Source organism: Lissotriton vulgaris, chromosome 12, assembly GCF_964263255.1.
Source record: "Lissotriton vulgaris chromosome 12, aLisVul1.2, whole genome shotgun sequence".
Classification (NCBI taxonomy): domain Eukaryota; kingdom Metazoa; phylum Chordata; class Amphibia; order Caudata; family Salamandridae; genus Lissotriton; species Lissotriton vulgaris.
In genome coordinates, this window is record NC_141700.1 from 108883220 (window position 1) to 108902609 (window position 19390).

Consider the following 19390-nt stretch of genomic DNA (forward strand, 5'->3'; position numbering starts at 1 on the left):
GTATTAACTTACCATACACAAGCATACAGAAACTTGCCAAATGCAGTATCACACCAAGTGTTAAATAGGATATTTAATTACACACCTCTGGCAATGGCAAAGTCACACTGCAGAGCTGTAAACTAGTAATGATAATGCTACTGTACATATTAGCACTTCTGCACTGTCTGGAATATGAGTGACTGCGACCCTTATAAGACGAGGCATTTTAGAGCTCAGAAACAGGAGCTAGAGGTTTGGTACTTTCATTTTTTAGCTTCCTCTGTTCAAAACAGACCAAGTTTTTTTTTCCTGAACCAGTGAATAAAAGGAACAGACTTAGACCCTAACCTTCTATTAAAACTATTTCTTTACAGTACCAGCGTCAAACATGGTTCCTATTTCTGAAAACAAAGGAGCAGGATTTGCAGGCAAGGGTTTTTTTTGTTTAATGAGGTGATAATTTAGAATGACTCATTGCCAGCAGGCCAAAGACTTTTAATGAGGTTTAAAACTGGAAATTCTGAAATTATTTTAAATCTAGAAAGAGACAATCTTTCTGTAGGGGAAATGTAAAACCTATCCACTTACAACCAATTTATTTTCGGATGTATACTTTAATGTTGGTTGAATGAAGCATGCATTCAACATCAGTTTCTGGTTAAAAGTTACTTCTTGTCCGGTACAACTCTGCATGTATGTTGCAGCTCGTCTGCATACTTAAGTTGAGTGCTGTTCTGTATCCTGTTTGCCTCGATTGAATCAACTCATCTCAACGCTCAGCCAGTGCCTGTTCAGTGGCAGCTTAAAGGAAGACCATGCATCAAAGTTGCAAAAAGAAATCATACTTTCTTTTGTTTTTCCCTTAAAAAACAAAATGTGCTGCCTTGGCACACACGTCTAAACTTGCAAATATCAGTAAATAAGAAAATTGTAGCAGAAAGGAAATAGTTTGGTTGGTCAAGGATCACACAAAGTGGTCCAAAGGGGAAGATTAGAATTCAAGGCCTTCAGATAGACAGGTGACAAACTTAAGAGTTACAGACAGAACCCAGATGCCCACATAATTGCCCTGTAAGTGCAAGGAGCCGACCTGAAGGGTTTGTCTCTCAGTAGAAGTACACAGCATGTACTATATGTAGTGACAAGAAAAGAAAAATAATGTAAAATTCAAAACAGGATACAAAGGGTTTTTTCATTACAGCACAAACCATGGGAAATATGTAAGGCTTTACTCTTACTTTCCATAAATGGGACAAAGTATAATCCGTATGAGGGATAATGGATGGGAAAACTGCAGGGACTCCAGCCATTCATAGCCTAGATGGAAAGGGTAGTGTAAAGATAAGAACTAGAGATACAACTGCAAATGTTGAGGGTCCTTACTCTGCTCTTAATACTAACATGGACTATTAATGTAGAATCATCCTTTACTCGTGATCTAACTGAATGTACTCTGATACGCAATATAAGGAAAATGCTACTTACCAGTATGCATCTGTTCTTGGCATGTAGAGCTGCAGAATCCTACATTTAGCAATGGTGTTGGGCTCGGATGATTGCAGGTAGTTGTCTTCTTGAAAGAAGTCTTTTGTAGTCACGAGATAGGTGACTCCTCCCTTGGACAATACTGCGCATGGTCATCGACTCCATCCTCAGATTGTTTTTCGCCATGATGGGAAATGATGGAGTTAGTAGAAGTAAGGAGAAAAGGATGTCCATGCGTGTGCATCTAAGTAAGATGAGTACTGGAACGGATACAATTCCCAGGGAGGCGGGAGGGCATGTAGGATTCTGCAGCTCTACATGCCAAGAACAGATGCATACTGGTAAGTAGCATTTTCCGTTCGAGGCATATGAGCTGCAGATCCTACATTTAGCAACGATTGCGCAGCAGTGTCTCCCCTAGCGGTGGTCGCTTGTATCCGTTGCAGCATACTGAAAGTGTTTTAAGGACAGCTTGGCCTACTGCAGCTTGCTACTTGGCTTGCACATCAACACAATAGTGTTTAGTGAAGGTGTGTATTGTAGTCCATGTTGCTGCCTTGCATATATCCTCTAATGGTATGTTTCCTAAGAAAGCCATAGAGGCTCCTAGTTTGCGAGTGGAGTGTGCTCTAGAAGGAACTGTTCGTTTAGCCTTGTGATAGCATATTTGAATACACTTAACAAACCATCTAGTAATACCTCCTTTAGAGATAGGATTGCCTTTGTGTGGGGGAGAGCAAGATACAAATAGTTGTTTTGTTTTTCTGAAGGATTTAGTCCTGTCTGTGTAATATAGTAGATCTCTTCTAACATCTAAGGTGTGCAAAGCTCTTTCTGCAACAGAATCCGGTTTTTGAAAACACACTGGTAACTCTACAGATTGGTTTAGGTGAAAAGGAGTAATCACTTTTGGTAGGAATTTTGGATTGGGTCTAAGAACCACTTTGTTAGGATGTACTTGAAAAAATGGTTCTTCTGTTGTGAATGCTTGAATTTCACTAACTCTTCTGAGAGAGGTAATGGCAACAAGGAAAGCAGTTTTCCATGTTAGAAATTGTAGTTCACATTTTTGTAACGGTTCAAAAGGGGGTCCCATGAGTCTTGTAAGGACCACATTCAGGTTCCATACTGGAGCAGGTGGTAACCTGGGTGGGATTATTCTTTTTAATCCTTCCATAAATGCTTTTATTGCAGGTACTCTAAATAGAGATAAATGTTGTCTATTTTGTAAATACGCTGCAATAGCTGCTAAATGCAGGCGTATGGAAGAGTAAGCCAAATTGGACCTTTGTAAATGTAGAAGGTAGCAAATTATATTTTGGATGGAAACGTCCAAAGGATCATGCGATTGTTGTTACAGTATATTGCAAATCGTTTCCACTTAGCAGCATAGCATGCTCTGGTAGTGGGTCTTTTAGCTTCTTTAATTATATTCATACAGTCTGGTGGTAGGTTTAAGTAACCAAACTCTAGGACTTCAGGAGCCAGATCGCCAAATTCAGTTGGCTTGGTTCTGGGTGTCCTATTTCTCCATGGTTCTGTGTTAACAGGGATGGCGTGAGCCGTAATTTCTGACGTGGAACCATTGAGAGCGCCAAATTCAGTTGGCTTGGTTCTGGGTGTCTTATTTCTTCATGGTTCTGTGTTAACAGGGATGGCGTGAGCCGTAATTTCTGATGTGGAACCATTGAGAGCGCCAAATTCAGTTGGCTTGGTTCTGGGTGTCTTATTTCTCCATGGTTCTGTGTTAACAGGGATGGCGTGAGCCGTAATTTCAGATGTGGAACCATTGAGAGCGCCAAATTCAGTTGGCTTGGTTCTGGGTGTCTTATTTCTTCATGGTTCTGTGTTAACAGGGATGGCGTGAGCCATAATTTCTGATGTGGAACCATTGAGAGATCTAGTAGCGTGGTGAACCACGGTTGACGTGCCAATGTAGGGGCCACTAGTATTAGTTTGAGGGACTGTTGTCTGAGCTTGCATACTACTAGTGGAATGAGTGGGAGAGGCGGAAAAGCGTACGCAAATCTGCCTGACCAATTCATCCATATTGCATTCCCCTCCGACCGTGGGTGTGGAAACCTGGCGGCGAAGGTTGGGCATTTTGAGTTCTCGTGGGTGGCAAACAGGTCTATTTGTGGATGCCCCCACATTTGAAAGAATGGTTGAAGTACTTGTGGGTGCAACTCCCATTCGTGAATCTGTTGTGATTGACGACTTAACAGATCTGCTACCTGGTTGTGGATCCCTGGAAGGTGTTCTACTGTCAGATGTATATTTTGAGGAATGGACCATCTCCAAATGTTCTGTGCAAGTTGGGACAGTTGCAGAGAGTGTGTCCCCCCTGTTTTTATATGTAGTACATGGCTGTCATATTGTCTGTTCGGACTAGGACAGCTTTGTTATGGATTTGTACTTGAAAAGTTTTGAGTGCTAGGAAAATTGCTAGCAGCTCTAAGTGGTTGAAGTGGAACTGTTTCTGTTGATTGTTCCACTGACCTTGTGTGGTATAATTCAGGAGATGGGCTCCTCATCCTGTGAGGGATGCGTCTGTCGTGAGCACTACTCGTGGAACAGGTTCTAGGAACGGCCGCCCCTTTGTCATATTTTTGGTGTTCCGCCATTGCAGAGAGCGATATGTACGGTTGTCCACCAACACCAGGTCTGTGAGCTGACCTTGAGCCTGATTCCACTGTTGTGCTAGACCCTTCTTGTAGTGGACGCATTTGCAGTCTTGCGTGGGGAACTATGAAGATGCAAGATGCCATCATCCCTATTAGTTTCATGAACACTCTGGCTTGTAGATAGTGCTGGCATTGAAAAAGGGAGACTAAGTTCTGAATACTTTGAATCCTGGCTTGACTGGGATACGCTTGAGCTACCGATGTGTTTATAGTAGCTCCTAGATATTGATGAACGTGCGAAGGCTCTAGGTGCGACTTGGTGTAGTTTATCGTAAACCCTAAGTTGTGCAGTGTTTGTATTGTTTGCTTTGTGTGTTGTGTACACTGGTTGTACGATCTTGCTTTTATGAGACAGTCGTCTAGGTAGGGGAAGACATGTATTTGTTGTCTTCTGAGATGTGCTGCCACTACTGCTAAGCACTTTGCAAACACTCGTGGTGCTGTTGTAACCCCGAATGGAAGGACTTTGAACTGATAGTGTTGTCCTTGTATGACAAACCTTAAATACTTCCTGTGCGCAGGATGTATTGGAATGTGAAAATAGGCGTCCTTTAGGTCTAGCGTGGACAGAAAATCTCCCTGTTGTAGTAATGGGAGTACCAGTTGTAAAGTGATCATGTGAAAATGATCTGATTGAATGTAGTGATTGAGTGGCCTGAGGTCGAGAATTGGGCTTAAGGTCCCGTCCTTTTTTGGAATTAGGAAGTACAGGGAGTACACTCCTGTTCCTTGTTCTTCTAATGGAACTACTTGAATAGCATCTTTTTGTAGGAGTGCTAGAACTTCCTGTTGAAGCAGAGTTATGTGTTCTGCAGACATTGGACGCTGCCTGGGTGGTATGTTTGGGGGGGTTGCTGTGAGTTCTAGGCAGTAGCCATGTTGGATAATTTGTCTTACCCACCTGTCTGTTGTGATGGAGTTCCAGACAGGTAGGAACTGTGAAAGTCTGCCCCCCACAGGAGTGGAATGCTGTAGGGGAGGCAGAGGGAAGTCACTGTTTAGGAGTGGAAGAGGAGGGGTTGTTGTTAGTACCTCTACATCTTCCTTGTTGTTATTGCCTCTGTATCCTCCTCTAAAAAATCCTCTATTAGAGGAGGTCTGTGTGTGTGTTTTAAAAGATGATGTTGTGTCTGCGCCGGTCTGCTTGGAGCCTCCTCTATAAGAGGAGCAGCGAAAAGAACCTCTAGTTTGGGTGGATTGTAATGCCCCCATAGACTTAGCGGTATCTGTGTCCTTCTTCATCTTTTCTAATGTATTATCTACCTCCTGCCCGAACAATTGTTTCTGATTAAAGTGCTGGTTTAGGATGGTAGTTTGTACCTCTGGTTTAAAACCCTAGATGCGTAACCATGCGTGACGCCTGAGAATAACACTAGTGTTCACTGCTCTGGATGCTGTGTCAGCTACATCTAGTGGACATTTTATTGAGGCATTTAAAATTAATTTGCCTTCTTGTAAAAGTTCTGCTGTCAGATCCTTGTGTTGATCTGGTAGGTGTTCCATTAACTTTTCTAGTTGATCGTAATGAGCCCTGTTGTAGCGTGAGAGTAAAGCCTGTGTGTTTGCTATGCGCCATATATTTGTTGCTTGTGCAGCAATTCGTTTTCCTGATGCGTCAATAATTTTGGACTCTTTGTCAGGCGGGGGTGTGTCCCCAGAAGTTTGAGAATTGGCCCTTTTGCGTGCATTAGACACTACCAAGGAGTCTAGTGGCAGATGACCCTTAATGTATACTGGATCAGCTGGTGCTGGCCTGTACTTTTTCTCTATTCTAGGATTTAACACCCTACACCTTACTGGATTTTTATAAAAATCTCTGGAGCATGTTTTATGACTCCCCTAATCATTGGTAATATCTGGGTAGACCTTTGTGACTGTTCGAAAGTGTCTAACAAGAAGTCCTCCTCAACAGCATCAGAGTGCATGGGAACCCCATGGTAAAGTGCAGCTCTGTTTAACAAATGATTAAAACCAATACTGTCTTCTGTAGGGGAATGTTTTGTTGGGTAGTACTGAGGATTAGGGATGTCTGGTGCATTATTTGGTGAAAAATTATAGGCATCCTCATCATCCTTAGGGTATTCTGTGTTAACATCCTCATCTAAAGGGTATGTATGTGGCTCTGGAAAATCATCCCCTCCACCCAAATCATACTCCTCATCAGTGTGGTGGGATGATGCAGGAGAGTGAATAAGGAGTAACAGGAGTAACAGGAGAGGAAGAAGGTGAAGGAGAGGAAGGGTGCATTGGAGAAGTTGCACAGTCCTTTTTGGCAGGGACCACAGGTGTAAGTGGTGTGTCTGCTGGTCTCTTCTTATAAGGGATTGCTTCCACATGTCCAGTTTTTGGATTAATATGGACTTTTTTCTGTCTAAGATCTGGTCTAAACATTTCTTCCTCTTCTACAATCTTCTTCGGCGTCGATTTCTTCGGAGCTGATAGAGGTTGTTTAGTACTTTTTGCCTTATGAGGAGTAGTTGAGTCTTTTGGCAATGTTTTCGGTGCCGAATGTTGTTTAGCCTTATCTGGGGTCTTCAGTACCGGTATTAGAGGTTTCGGCGTGGAGACCTGTTTTGCTGTGGCGCCGGAACTTGGCTTCCCCTCCTTGTTTTTTGAACCAGAAGGTTTCGGAGTGGAAGCTTTCGAGTTTGGTACAGTCTTTGTCTTTGTGCGCCGAAGGGTTTTTTATGTTCGGTGCCGACGAATCCTTCGGTGTCGAAGGATGTTTCGGTGCCAATGGAAGAGGTGTAACTGGCACATGATGTTTCTTCGGTGCCGAGGCACCGGAAGGCGTATTCTCTTTCCTCGGAGCCGGGCCCGAAGGCGGGGCGTTAGAGGGTAAATGTCGGTCTCGACTGGGCCCCATGGGCGGAGTGCTGACCGTTGCCTTCTGTTCGGGTAATGTCTGTCGTGCGGGGGCAGATGTACTCATGGGTTGTCGAGACGGGATCGAATCGTCCGAATCCTCTGCCCCCGATATTATTTGGAGATCAGGCGAGTCCTCCTCTGCGCCGAGTGGTGCCTCGTCCTCGGAGAGATCTTCGATTGGATATTCGTCCTTGGAGACGTCTTCTTCGACGATCTCCTCTTCAAAGATGGCCTCCGGTGCTGGTGCTGATCTTCTCATTTCGTGTCGACGGGCCCTCCGATCTCAAATTTTTTTCTTCGATCGGAAAGAGGCACAGGCTGTGCAGGTCGACTCGTCGTGTTCTGGCGAGAGACAGAGGTTACAAACCTCGTGATGGTCGCTATGAGGGAATTTTGCTCGACATACCGGGCATCTCTTTAGAATGGAGTTCTTTCCATGAGGCTTAGGCCGCACAGCGCCGATTGGCCCAACGGCCCGCTATCGAAAGAAATTTGTTTGAAGTTTCTCGCTTCGAAAGAGCAGAAAAAGTCTTTTTCTAGCCGGAGCGGAAAACTTTCATCCGAACCCAGTGGCGGAAAAAAACAATCTGAGGATGGAGTCGATGACCATGCGCAGTATTGTCCAAGGGAGGAGTCACCGATCTCGTGACTACAAAAGACTTCTTCCAAGACAACAACCTGCAATCATCCGAGCCCAACACCAGGTGGCGATCTATTGCTAAATGTAGGATCTGCAGCTCATATGCCTCGAACCACACTTATTGGACTGCTACCATTTTAAAAGGCAGGCTTCGTTGACCACCACTAATTTCTTCGATTAAGACTTCTTTCTACTCCAATGTTTCTTTTGAAGTTGCATGGTGTAGATGTTCAAACTCTAAAATTAGTACAAATTAAGTCACTTTTAAAAAGAATATAAAGCACATATGTGCTGTTTGGTCCCTGCATTAGTAGATCTTAGAAGTACATACACTCAATCTTTTGAGATCTAGGCTGTATTACAACAGATTCTGCAGGTAGGGAGTCTTTCATAGGTTGGAAAAATTGCATAAGTGGTTGTACAATAAAATGTATGCACTTGGCTATGTAATTTTTTGGAAAATTATGCATAGTATTTTTGTACATTATTGATAACTTACTAACTATGGGAAACAGTAATTGCATTTTTAGGTCAAGCATAGGCAGCGTGCATGTGGGGTCTTCAAGACATGGTACATTCAGTGTATGGTCTTCAAGCCGAACCATCGCTTTTCATTGGTTCTTCCAGGTACCTTTCTAAATTCCTTATTTTTGATCGGTAGATCGTGGCCATTTGTCCTAACTTTGGTCTGTTCCCTCCCATGGCAACTGACCCTGTTACAGGTCCATTTAGTTTCTGTCCATTTCAGTTCGTTTTGCGCCCACGTTTTTATAATTGCCTGTCTCATATTCTAGGTATGTTGCAAACGCGCACAGCTGAACAGTGTTACTGCTTTCCCCTCCCACCCATCGTTTCTCCATGTGCTCTCCCCTTCCCCATCCCCTGTCCTTGTTATCAAGTAATCATCTTTCTTTTTTGTGGTTGGGCTTCTTTTAGTAGGATATGCAGCAGTGTTTTCTAAATAAATTTGGTGTGCCGTGGTGCACATTGAAGCTTGCTGGTTAAGTGGTTTGTGTTTTAATCAAGAACCATTTGGCTCAGTGACAATGGCGTCTTGTGCATATTCTTGTGGAATGTAAGCTGCTTTCTGCCAGTGCAGGCTTTCCTTCCAATTGTGCAGATCGGCCCGGTGCGGCTTATAAAGCACGGAACATACTAGCAACACTGCAAGATTAGCAACCTGCGCATAAGCGGCCCAACATCGCTGTGCCCAGCCCCGGGCTGATGCTCATGGGCTCCTGCCGCACCTTCACCTCCCGCCAGTTAGCTCCTCACAGCTCAGTAGGTTGCTAAGGGGAACGGGCAGGGTACCGGGCCATTCCAAGGGCTAACTTCGAGCAACCCCGAACACCAGACTCTTCGCTCCATCGAGCTTTCTGCTCTACCCCTTCTAATTTCCACTACAACACCTCCTTCAGTTCCACACTGTTTCTATATCCTGCCACCCTTCATCCCACCTCACCCCACCCCATTGTCACTCACCACTCCTATGCTGCAAAAACGGCCCTGTAACAAAAACGGCCCGAGGGGCCCAAAACCGCCCCCCACCCATGCGGCGCACTGGCGGATTACCCAGTGCCCGCTATGGCCAGTCCAGCCCTGGTCCTGAGACATCTCCTGTAAACAGTTGAGTAAAAGCGTTTTGGTTACAGTGTGATTTTTAAGGAATATTATTGTATTTTAAAAGTTGACACTTAGAAACTTTCTCACATAGAATCACCAATGTTATCCTATTGGAGGAAATTCACTTAGCAGGTAAGTAGTATTATTGTTACTTTTTCTTACTGAGTGTTGGATCCTGGATCCAGCACTGGTGCATCTCCTGTAAACAATTGAAATAATGTGTTATGTCATACATGTGATTTTTAACTAATATTTCTAAGTTTCAAAAATCGACACTTTTTCAGCAAAAAACAGGCAATGTTATCCTATGGAAGGAAATTCAAGTTACCGGTCAGTACAGTTAAAATTACTTTTCAGGGTCAGTGCTGGGCACCAAGATCCAGCACTGGGATCTCTCTTGATAACAGTTGAGTATTTTCGTTTTCGTGATTCGGCTGATTTTAGATGAATATTTTAAAGTTTCAAAACTCCACACTTAGAAGAGTTTCCAAGTGAAACCAGTCAATGTTACCCCATGGAAGAAAAGTGAGTTATCAGCTTTTGGGTAAGTACTCGACTGGCAGAGTTAAGGTTCTGGGCATAGACTCAGGGGTCTCCCAGGGTCAGGTAGGTACAGTTGTTACACCCTCAGCAGCACATGGGCAGCCGGGTGCAGAGCGTGTTAGGCCCAATGTTAGCTTATGGGCGGCAGGGGGCCTTCGGTTGGTGGCTGCTGGCTAGCAGGCCACGCGGCTGTGGGAGCTGGGCTCCGGGTCACTTGCTCAGGGCAAATGGAGAAGTAGATTAGGACAGAGGTTGCACTCCCAGGGGTACTCGGGCGGCTGGGTGCAAGGTGCTTTTGAGCCATAGGGCGCTCAATGTTATTCAATGGGAGTCTTGGAAGTTGAACAAAGGCTGCAGGCTCGTGGACGGAGATTCTTCAGGTGCGATTACCACTTCGAGAGGTAAGTTGGGATCTTGGAGGATAGGTAGACACCCAGGAGTTGGGCACAGGGGGTCGTGGGGCGCTGGGTGCAGGGCTGTCTTTTGGTGTCTGGAAATCTTATCCTCAGCTGGTCGCGGTTGGAGGGGTCCCTTGTTGTGAGGCTGCAGGTGTAGTCAGGATCGTCGAGGAGGGTCTTTGGGCACTGGATTCCGGGTTACAGTCACCGGGAGGAAGTCCTGAGGGCCTTTGTCCACTCAGGCACAGGCCGGGCTCAGTGGGTACAGAGTGCGCTGGATTCGCGGTTCCTGGCTAGCACAGGGGGTTGTTGCTGTTTGAGCAGAGCCACTGCTCATGGGAGTCCCAGTCTTTAGATAAGCACAGCAGGCAGGTCCTCAGGGGTTTTCGAGGTTGCTGTCCGCAGGAGATGCCAGGGTTTTAGCAGGAGCAGGTTCAAGAATCAACAGGCAGGTAGGGCTGGGGCCAAGTCAGTTGGTGTTGTCCTCTTGTTAACAGCTGCAAGGCAGCACTTCTTGTTTCTTGTTCTTCTTCTTGTTTCAAAATCTGGATCTGAGGAAGGAAGGTTCAGGGTGCCCCTAAATACTAAATTTAGGGGCGTTACAGGTAGGGCAAGGGCAAGGACCAATGGGTCCCTGTCCTGGGGTGAGCACACACCCTAGCCTGCCACTCTCCAGTGGGAGGGGGGCAGGAGCCTAGCTCTAATTGGATAGGGCTCCCATTTCTCAATATGGCTGGAGCCTGGGGTTGTGCTTTACCTCGCCTCCCCACCTGAGGGTTGGCAGAGGCTGGCACACCCCCTTTCCTTCCTTTGTTTGTCGCCTGTCTTCCCGCCAGAGTGAGGGTCAGAACCGGTGAGGGCCAGTTGCTGAGTACAGCAAGTGGCCTGGGGAAACTCAAAAAGGGGCATGCCTTTGAAGCTCCCCCTGCCCATCCTGGGGGAGGAAATCTAGCAGGATGTGCATTGTTGCAGGCCCTAGAGAGTGGAGGGCTCCCTACCCAGAGGTCCAGCAACATGTCTGCTGGGTGGCAGCCTAGGCAGCCTCCCAGTCAGGACACGGGTTGTAGGTTAGTTCCAGGGGGCAACTCTAAGTTGCCCTCTGGCGTGCATTTTACATTAAATCCCACACTGGCATCAGTGTGGGTTTAATGTGCTGAGAAGTTTGATACCAAACTTCTCAGTCTTCAGTGTAGCCATTATGGTGCTGTGGAGTTCGTGTTGACGACATCCCAGCACCAAATACTCTTAATGGTAGCACTGCACTTACAGTGCCCAGGAATGGACCTGGGCACTGTAGGGGTATAGGGCTCATGCCCTTGTACCCACACCACTGGCATAGGGCACCCAGCTAGAGGTTATTAGCACAACAGATGCCTGTGTGCTGGGCTAGTCTGGAACACATGAAGAATTGCGATTGAATGAGCAGCCTTCGGCCGATCTGCCTCAGTGTAATAGGGGCTAAACTTGAAAACAAATGCACTTCAATGTTTCACTTATTACGTCACTGTGCTGAGTTTCAGCTTTTGTAAAATACAAGCCAGCATGAACCAGTCATCACATCGGCCGTGGACGATATAAGCTACTAAAGAGGTGGGGCCACTCGGTTGAGGCACTGGTGGTTACAGCCTGCTGGGGCACGCCCCCCCCCCGCCAGCCCCCCTCACTCGCCGGTTAAAGGCATGGGCTGGAGACGGCACTTATCTGTGTGTTTAAGAGATCAAGTGAGTGCCAGAAGAGTGAGGCTGAAAGAGAGAGGGATAGAGAAAAGAGCGAGATAGAGAGAAGAGTGAGAATGAAAGAAAGAAAAATCGAGAATGAAAGAGAGAAAATCGAGAATGAAAGAGAGAAAATCGAGAATGAAAGAGAAAAGCAAGAATGAAATATAGAAAATCGAGAATGAAAGAGAGAAGAGCGAGAATGAAAGAGAAGAGCGAGAATGAAAGAGAAAAGAGCGAGAATGAAAGAGGAGAGCAAGAGAGAGAACAGCGAGAGAGAGAGAGAGAACAGCAAGACTGTAAGGCAGACAGAAAAAAGGGAGAAAGTGAGGGTGGAGCAAGACTTAAGGAGACAGATAGTAAACAGAACCACGAGAGAGAGAGAGCAGGAAAGAGACAAGAGAGTGAAGGCGACCCCGCTTGTGCAACTAAGTATCATTCTGATCCTTTATTGGAAATGTGTTATATTGAGGCCAGGACGGATTTATATAGCATTCGTATAGCTTAGATCCTCATTTGATCTAGTTCCCCGCCCCAAGCTTTGGCAGGTTTTGAATGGATTGAGGGCATTTTAATTGGCACCTGCATACATCTTGGAGCAGGTTAAAGCTTGAGAAAACTATGTGGGGAATCATAAAACTGCAAAAGGGCTCTCCCTTTCAGCCCATTTCGTCGGCATTACAAGTTTTCAACCACCAAGCACTTGGCTCTGCCCTTTATGGAGCAGAGCCAAGTGCTTGGTTGTAGTGGAGAGCTTTGGGGCACAGGGATGTGTCCTCTCTTGGGCTTGTTGAAAATATATTTTTGTGAGAATTGACAGGGCTTCCTATTTGTACCCTGTTGCTTCCCTTAAGGCTAGAAATGGGGCAAAAAAACCTGACTGATGTGGTAGGCCTAAAGCCCTTATTATATTGGAAGAGGTTCTGGTCTACTCCGGAGCTTGCTTCCTATCAGGCAGGCTTGCAAGAGATCCTACACAGTGCGGGTGCAAAAGATATTCCATGGCTCAAATATGTCAGGGTGGCGTTCACAAACATCGGGCTTGGGTGACTTTGGGACGCTCCCCTTAAGTGCAATGAAATATCGAAGGCCCAAATTAAGCATGCCTATTGGCAATTTAAGCTAAACTTATTGCATGCTCATCCACAAGCAGGAACTTTAACTCTGGCCTTCCTTCAATGGAAAGATAGTTACTGGCTAAAGCACTTCCTGGATGACACTGAGCCGGCAGTTGGGAGGAAACTATCTGCATTTCAGGTATTAGTCCCTAGCCCTCCTTTCTTTTACAGCTAGATGGGGAGTTGACTCGAGGCCCTCTTTCCACCATTGCGCCCTCTGTCTCTCAACAACTGAAACAGTGGAGCACATTTTTTTTGTTGTCCACTAAACCAAGGCCCTAGGAACTCTTCTATCCGACCACTATGTCGTAACTTTGAGTATGGAACATGCGAAGAAGCCCTGGAAACCTTATGGTGTGATTCCACCCACTGCCTAGTATTTGTAGTTTCACGGTTTTTGTAGGCTATGTGGAGAAACGGGCAAAATTACATGAAAAGAATCATTGCCTAGCTTACTTGTGGTGTAAACAATCAATTAATATAAGTGCTTATCTCTTGCATTATTGTTTTATACTTTTTATATGGATTTAAACGATGTATTTATGCTTAACTGTATTTATTTAATTTATTATGATTACAGTTGTTTTATTTGTAATGATTCTGCACTTTTATGGCATAGTGCAGAATAAAGTAAAGTTCAGTTATTAAAACATATGAAGAGGCTCGAACTGCAGCAACGCACACATGCAATGGCACCTCATATCTTGATGCACTGTGCACTACTGGGTCTAATCCCTTCTACTAAGAGGTTGGCTATTTGATTGAGACTGCGTGGAACCAGGACACTCCTCTGTCAATGCTAGCACAAGGGATAACAATCACATTGAAACAGGCCTCAAGCTTAATGGCCATTTCATGAAAGGGATGGCATGAAGGCTCAGATAAATTTCACCACAAGTGGGAAGACTTGCTTACGACTAGAACAAATTAATAAAAAATCCCCTCAGAAAAGCACATGCTATCTCAAGAATCTATTATTGAGGAGATTTGGGTAAGCTATCTTTTTTTTTTCAATTTACTCTGCCAAGGGGATGGCCTAATATATATATATATATATATATATATATATATATATATATATATATATACATACATATATATACATACATACATACATACATATATATATATATATATATATATATATATATATATATATATATATATATCTTCTATATATATATATCTTCTATATATATATATATCTTCTATATATATATATCTTCTATAGAGGAAAATATGTGTGAGAATATAGATTGCCCAAGACAGCATCTGCACTACTTCACTGGGCAAACAAGTGAGCTGACTGGACAGTCAGATAGAACATACCTGGAGGCAAATGTCAGACTGGTAAACCTGAGGGTAGTTCTCAGAAGGAAATTGAGAAACAGAGCATGAATGGGTGATGAAGGAGTTTATGAAATGATAGATTGGATGGGAATGGTGGCTCTGAAGCACCATCAAGTTCTAATTTCTAAGTGAACTCATGCCAGGCTCTCACCAAACCTTTCCTGATTGTAGGCTTGCCAAGCAAACTGCCTCGTAGTGGGAGAGAGTACTACTCACACGGGAGAACAGAAATGACAGAAGAAACAGAAGAAGACCTAGAGATTCGAGCAACATGCCAATAAAACAGCAATAGTGTGTAAAGGGTAAGGAATACTAGCAACACAATTTTAATCCATGCAAGGCGTTCCAATCTTCACCACTCACACCCTGGAACACAGGTTTTGAAGACCCCATTAAAGTCAAGCCACAGCCTGCTCCTGCTGGGGACTATTCACCCTTGCCGCCCATCCCAAACTCACCCTGATGATGTTATCAGGCACCCTGTTGTAGCTGAGGTTCTTGATTCTCACGCTGACCTGCTGGGGCGTCTTTGTGACCACGAGGTACTTGCTAATCAACGATTTGGGCATCTCAGTCCCTTCAAAGTGCTTCAGTCCCAGAGCCAATAAACTGCCCAGGAAAAGAAATACTTAGTCAGCCCACTTACGATTTCCTCAGTCAGAGAGAAAAAGGAAGCATTCAAGAAACCAAACACACAATCAGACATGCAGTGACAAACTAAACACCAATAAACTAAAGTAGGAGAGGCAACAAATTAAATCCACAGCAATGAACCAAGGACAGTACATTAATCAAAGAGTACTGAAACATAAGAAGCATGTCAATTAGTACACAACATTTGAACAGGTTCTGCCAGAATATTGTCGGAAACAAAGACCTACAATAGTACCACAAACTAGGAAAATAGACGTTAAATACAGTGCATACGCGAAAATGCCAAACACCATAGGTGGTTTCTGAGGGAGGTTTTTGTTGCAAACAGGTGAACAGAGATGGCCAGTGATACAGACCCAGTGCTTCATGGAAAGGGGCACTGTATGTCTTAAAAGGAGCAAAGTGCTTCAAGGGAAAGTTGGTGAAAGATAAAGTAGTGCAAGAGACTGAGGAAGATGTACGCAAAAAGAATACAATGTGGGTTGAGCTAAGGAATGTAACATCAGGAAAAATAACAAAGGAACTGGGAATCCCTAAGTGGAATCAGGATGAGCAGCATGGAACACTCAGTAGGACTGTACCAGGCAGACAAAAAAGCACACAGGGATGGTAGTAGAAACCTGCAACAAGAGGTGGCAGGATAAAGGAGAAGCATGCAGGAGTAGCAAGGAGAGAACTGAAGGAGCAACTGGGGGTACAAAGGAAAATGAAGACGGAGCGGCAGAAGGAGAAGCAAGATGAACTGGCAGAAGGAAAAGCAAGAGAGGATGGCAGAAGAATCAAGGGGCAGGCACAGTTGGAGGGACAGAAGGAGCCAGAGGAGTAGGGCAGAAAGAGCCTCAGTGGAACAAAAGAATTAAGAGGCGAGGGGCAAAAAAAAGCCAGAAAGGGGGCAAAAAGAGCCAAAGAGGAGGCAAAAGGGCGGCAGACAAAGCCAGGGGGTTGAGGAAGTAGCAAGTTAGGTTAGGTATAGCAAGAGGGGAAAGCGATAGAAAGAGGACTATTGGAGAAAGGTGGCAGACGGAGAAAGAAGGGGTAGAGGGAGAAAGAAAGGTATAAAGGGAGATGAAAGGAGCAAGAGGGATCAGCGAGAGAGAAAGAGGGGTAGCAGAGGGAGAAAGAAGGCAAAAGAGAAAAAGGTATAGAAAAGGGGCAATGGAAAAGGAGGCTGGAGGAAAAAAAAAGAGATGGGTTTAAAAAAGGACCAGAAAGAAGCATCTTGAAGATGCACAAAAAAGGCGACTATGAGGAGAGGGTAAAAGCAAAAACAAAGATAATAAAAGAAGGAATAGGCACATGTTAGGGGCAGAAGTACAATGAACCATGTGGAAAGAGAATAAAAGTTGCCCAGGACGAAAAGGAAGCTACACTACTGTATAAAGATCAGCAAGTGAATGATGGAAAATCAAGAAAATGAGGAGGGGAGCGAGTAGGTGAGGAAGGGGCAGAACAAAAAAAGCTTGGGGGAAGACTCCTTTATTAAAGAGAATAAAGGAAAACCAAGAAAACTGAAGTCAAGAGCAAGAGGAGGGCAAGAAAAAGGCAGGCAGCAGGAAGAGGAATAGCACATGGAGGAAGCAGATGGGTGAGGTACCAGGGCAATGGAAAGAGAAGAAAGACGAGGCAAAGGGGAGCAGGACCAAGAAAGCAGAAGAGAGGCAGAGGGTGAGAAAGGGGCCATGGGATAGTTTACCTGGAGAGGGCGGAGGAAGCAGCACCAAGGGGAGTTACAGAAATGTGCAACAGGAGTAAGCAAGGAGATGTGCCTACATGAGGAGGCAGGTGCAGTTACACTGACTAAAGGCTGACTAGGTAGCTTAACATTATATCCAAAACAATATATTCAGACTCCTAACAACTTGAAGACATTATTGGACATCTGAAGACAAATGCCATTGCTAGAGGATGAAAGTCAGTGGCCCCGGATCACAAGGGTGCACACTCTATGTTTCTACAGGCTTTGCCTTGTGAAAGCATGGATTTTCGACTTTGCTGTGGACCATAGACCAACAACTCCTTGGGGAATCCACATCTGTTAAAAGAGACTGGTTCAAATTAGGACATGACAACGCATATCTTGCCTCAGCCAAGTCTGCGCTTTAGATATTCCACTCCATACAATGAACGGACAATCGTACTCTGCTTTGGCAAAGAAGGGTTGTTGCTTTTTATTCCCTTACTCTATACACCTACTTGTCCTCTGCCTTGGTGTACACAGGCTTGTCATTTGGCTTCTGAGTCCTCATGGAGCAGATGGGGAGCAGCTCGGGATACATGAACAATTTCCTAGTTGCCATCATCCATGCCAGCTGCTTCGGAAGGCAGACAACATCATTGACTACAAAGGAAACGGTGTAAACACAATAAGTAATACATCACATAAAGTAGGATTATCAAACAGAAACAGGAATTACTGACCTTCCACACATATCCAAAGACAAAATATAGGGCAGGAGGTGTGAGTGCAAGGGAGGGTCAGACGAGGACAAGACGATACGTATAGTAGGCGAGTGATAAATGGAATAGAATGGACTATAAGTTAAAGGTATGGCAATGAGAGCATTTATGACATAGGGTAAAATAAGGTAATGAATAATCCAGTGGCACAGGGCGTTTTGACTGTATTTCTCTAGACATACGTGCAACTGGTTCTCCTAAGTAAAATAGGCCGAGTCCTCACAACTGGCGTCCACTGCCATCAATCCTGGGGCATGTATGACGGGTGCATGTTCTGTGCCAGATATGTGGTTTATGGACAGACAGGTGAATGGTGGAGTCCGTTAGATGTCCATGCAGATCTGCTGCATAAAATGATTGTCTCCTTTGTGTGTCTTTCATTTTCATCCATCTTGTCCCCTTCATGAAGCTCCAAACAATGGTGAGTGGGGGAGGTAGCCAGCCATTTACTTCGTCCACCGTAGCTTCCCTTTCCCTAGGTTCATATAGACTATTAACCATTTCCTTTTTTGTGACAATCTCACATGGAAACGTCAAAGGATGCAAGCCTCAGTCTAAAGCTAATGCTTATCAATCCATGGCCTGTCTGAACTTGCCCAACTGTGCTGTTGTCAGACATTCACAAACACCTTATATACATTAAATATGACAGGCTTGCGGAATAGGAGAATACAGAACAGGCGACAGTGTGGATGAACCCATCTCACATTTTTGCCCCTAGAATGCAAGCTCCTCATCCACTGAAGTGACAAGCTTCGTACATTTGGCTGATCCTCATCCAGCTGTAAATATTGCAATGCTTGGGTAAATGTAGGAAAGTGCCCATTTTTGACATGGTCAACACCACTTTTTGCCTGGTATCTAATGCAATTTTGACAGAAGTGCACTGGGTTCCTGCTATCTAGGTCCCCAGTGCCAGATCTCTTTCCCTAAAACTGTACAATTGTTCCCCCAATTGGAAATACCTTTAGCACCCCCTGTAAGTCCCTGGTAAATGATACCCGTGTACCTAGGGCAAGGAGGCTAAAGAGGAACCCTAAGGGCTGCAGCATGTATTGTGCTACCCTAAGGGACCCCTCAGCACCATCATGCAGACTGCCATTGCAGGCTGTGTGCCACAGTGTAGAGAAAAGTTAAGACATGACACGGCACACCTCCTGTGTGCCATGCCTATAGACACTGCATGCAGTATAGGCAAGTCAAACCTACAGCAGGCCTTACTGCCCTAAGGCAGGGTGCATTATATTACACGTGAGGACATGTCTGCATGAGCAGATATACCACTGTGATTTCTAAGTCATTTCTTAGGTATTACAAGTGAACAGGGAAGCAATTTTGAGAACATGTGCTGGACACTGGTATTTATGAGGTCCCCAGCTACATGATGCCTTCATTGAAACTAGAGATGTTTGGTATCGAACATCTTGTATTTATAAGCCCATGCGGATTCCAGTGATGGATTTATTATTACATGCACCCAGAGGGCATCTTAGAGGAGCCCCCTGAAAACGTACAGACTACTAGTGTACTGACTGACTGGTGTAGACCAGCCTGTCACCACAGACAGGTTTCTGATTCCTACAGGTAAGAGCCTGCGATCTTTGAGGGCAGAAACAATGCCTGCGCTGGCCAGAGGCCTTGTCACCTCCTCCACGCAGGATAGCTAATTAATCAGAGTATCAAGGAAAGGCTTCAAATGCCTATGCAGCCTTTGATATGCAACTAAAGGCTTCCCCAGACAGGAGAAATGTCACCTCCGCCCGGGCCCATTTGGCACCAGGACTGGTGAGAGAATTAGATAGTCAGGAGGCGTGTTCCCATCAGGCTAGTTTCACCCCTAAGGTGGGCTACCTGCTGTGAACACCAAACTTAG

General features: G+C 44.9%; 1 protein-coding gene across 2 annotated transcripts in view; it reads right to left on the reverse strand.

Annotated features, from left to right (window-relative positions):
* Positions 1–19390, reverse strand: part of GON4L (gon-4 like) — a 421863-nt gene that overhangs the window by 107048 nt on the left and 295425 nt on the right. For both annotated transcript variants that reach the window (XM_086947415.1, XM_086947414.1), the window contains exons 19-20: positions 17254–17398; positions 14865–15015 (exon numbers count right to left, since the gene is read on the reverse strand). In XM_086947415.1, coding sequence (XP_086803541.1) covers positions 14865–15015; positions 17254–17398 — 296 coding nt within the window. The remainder of the gene's footprint in view (positions 1–14864; positions 15016–17253; positions 17399–19390) is intronic.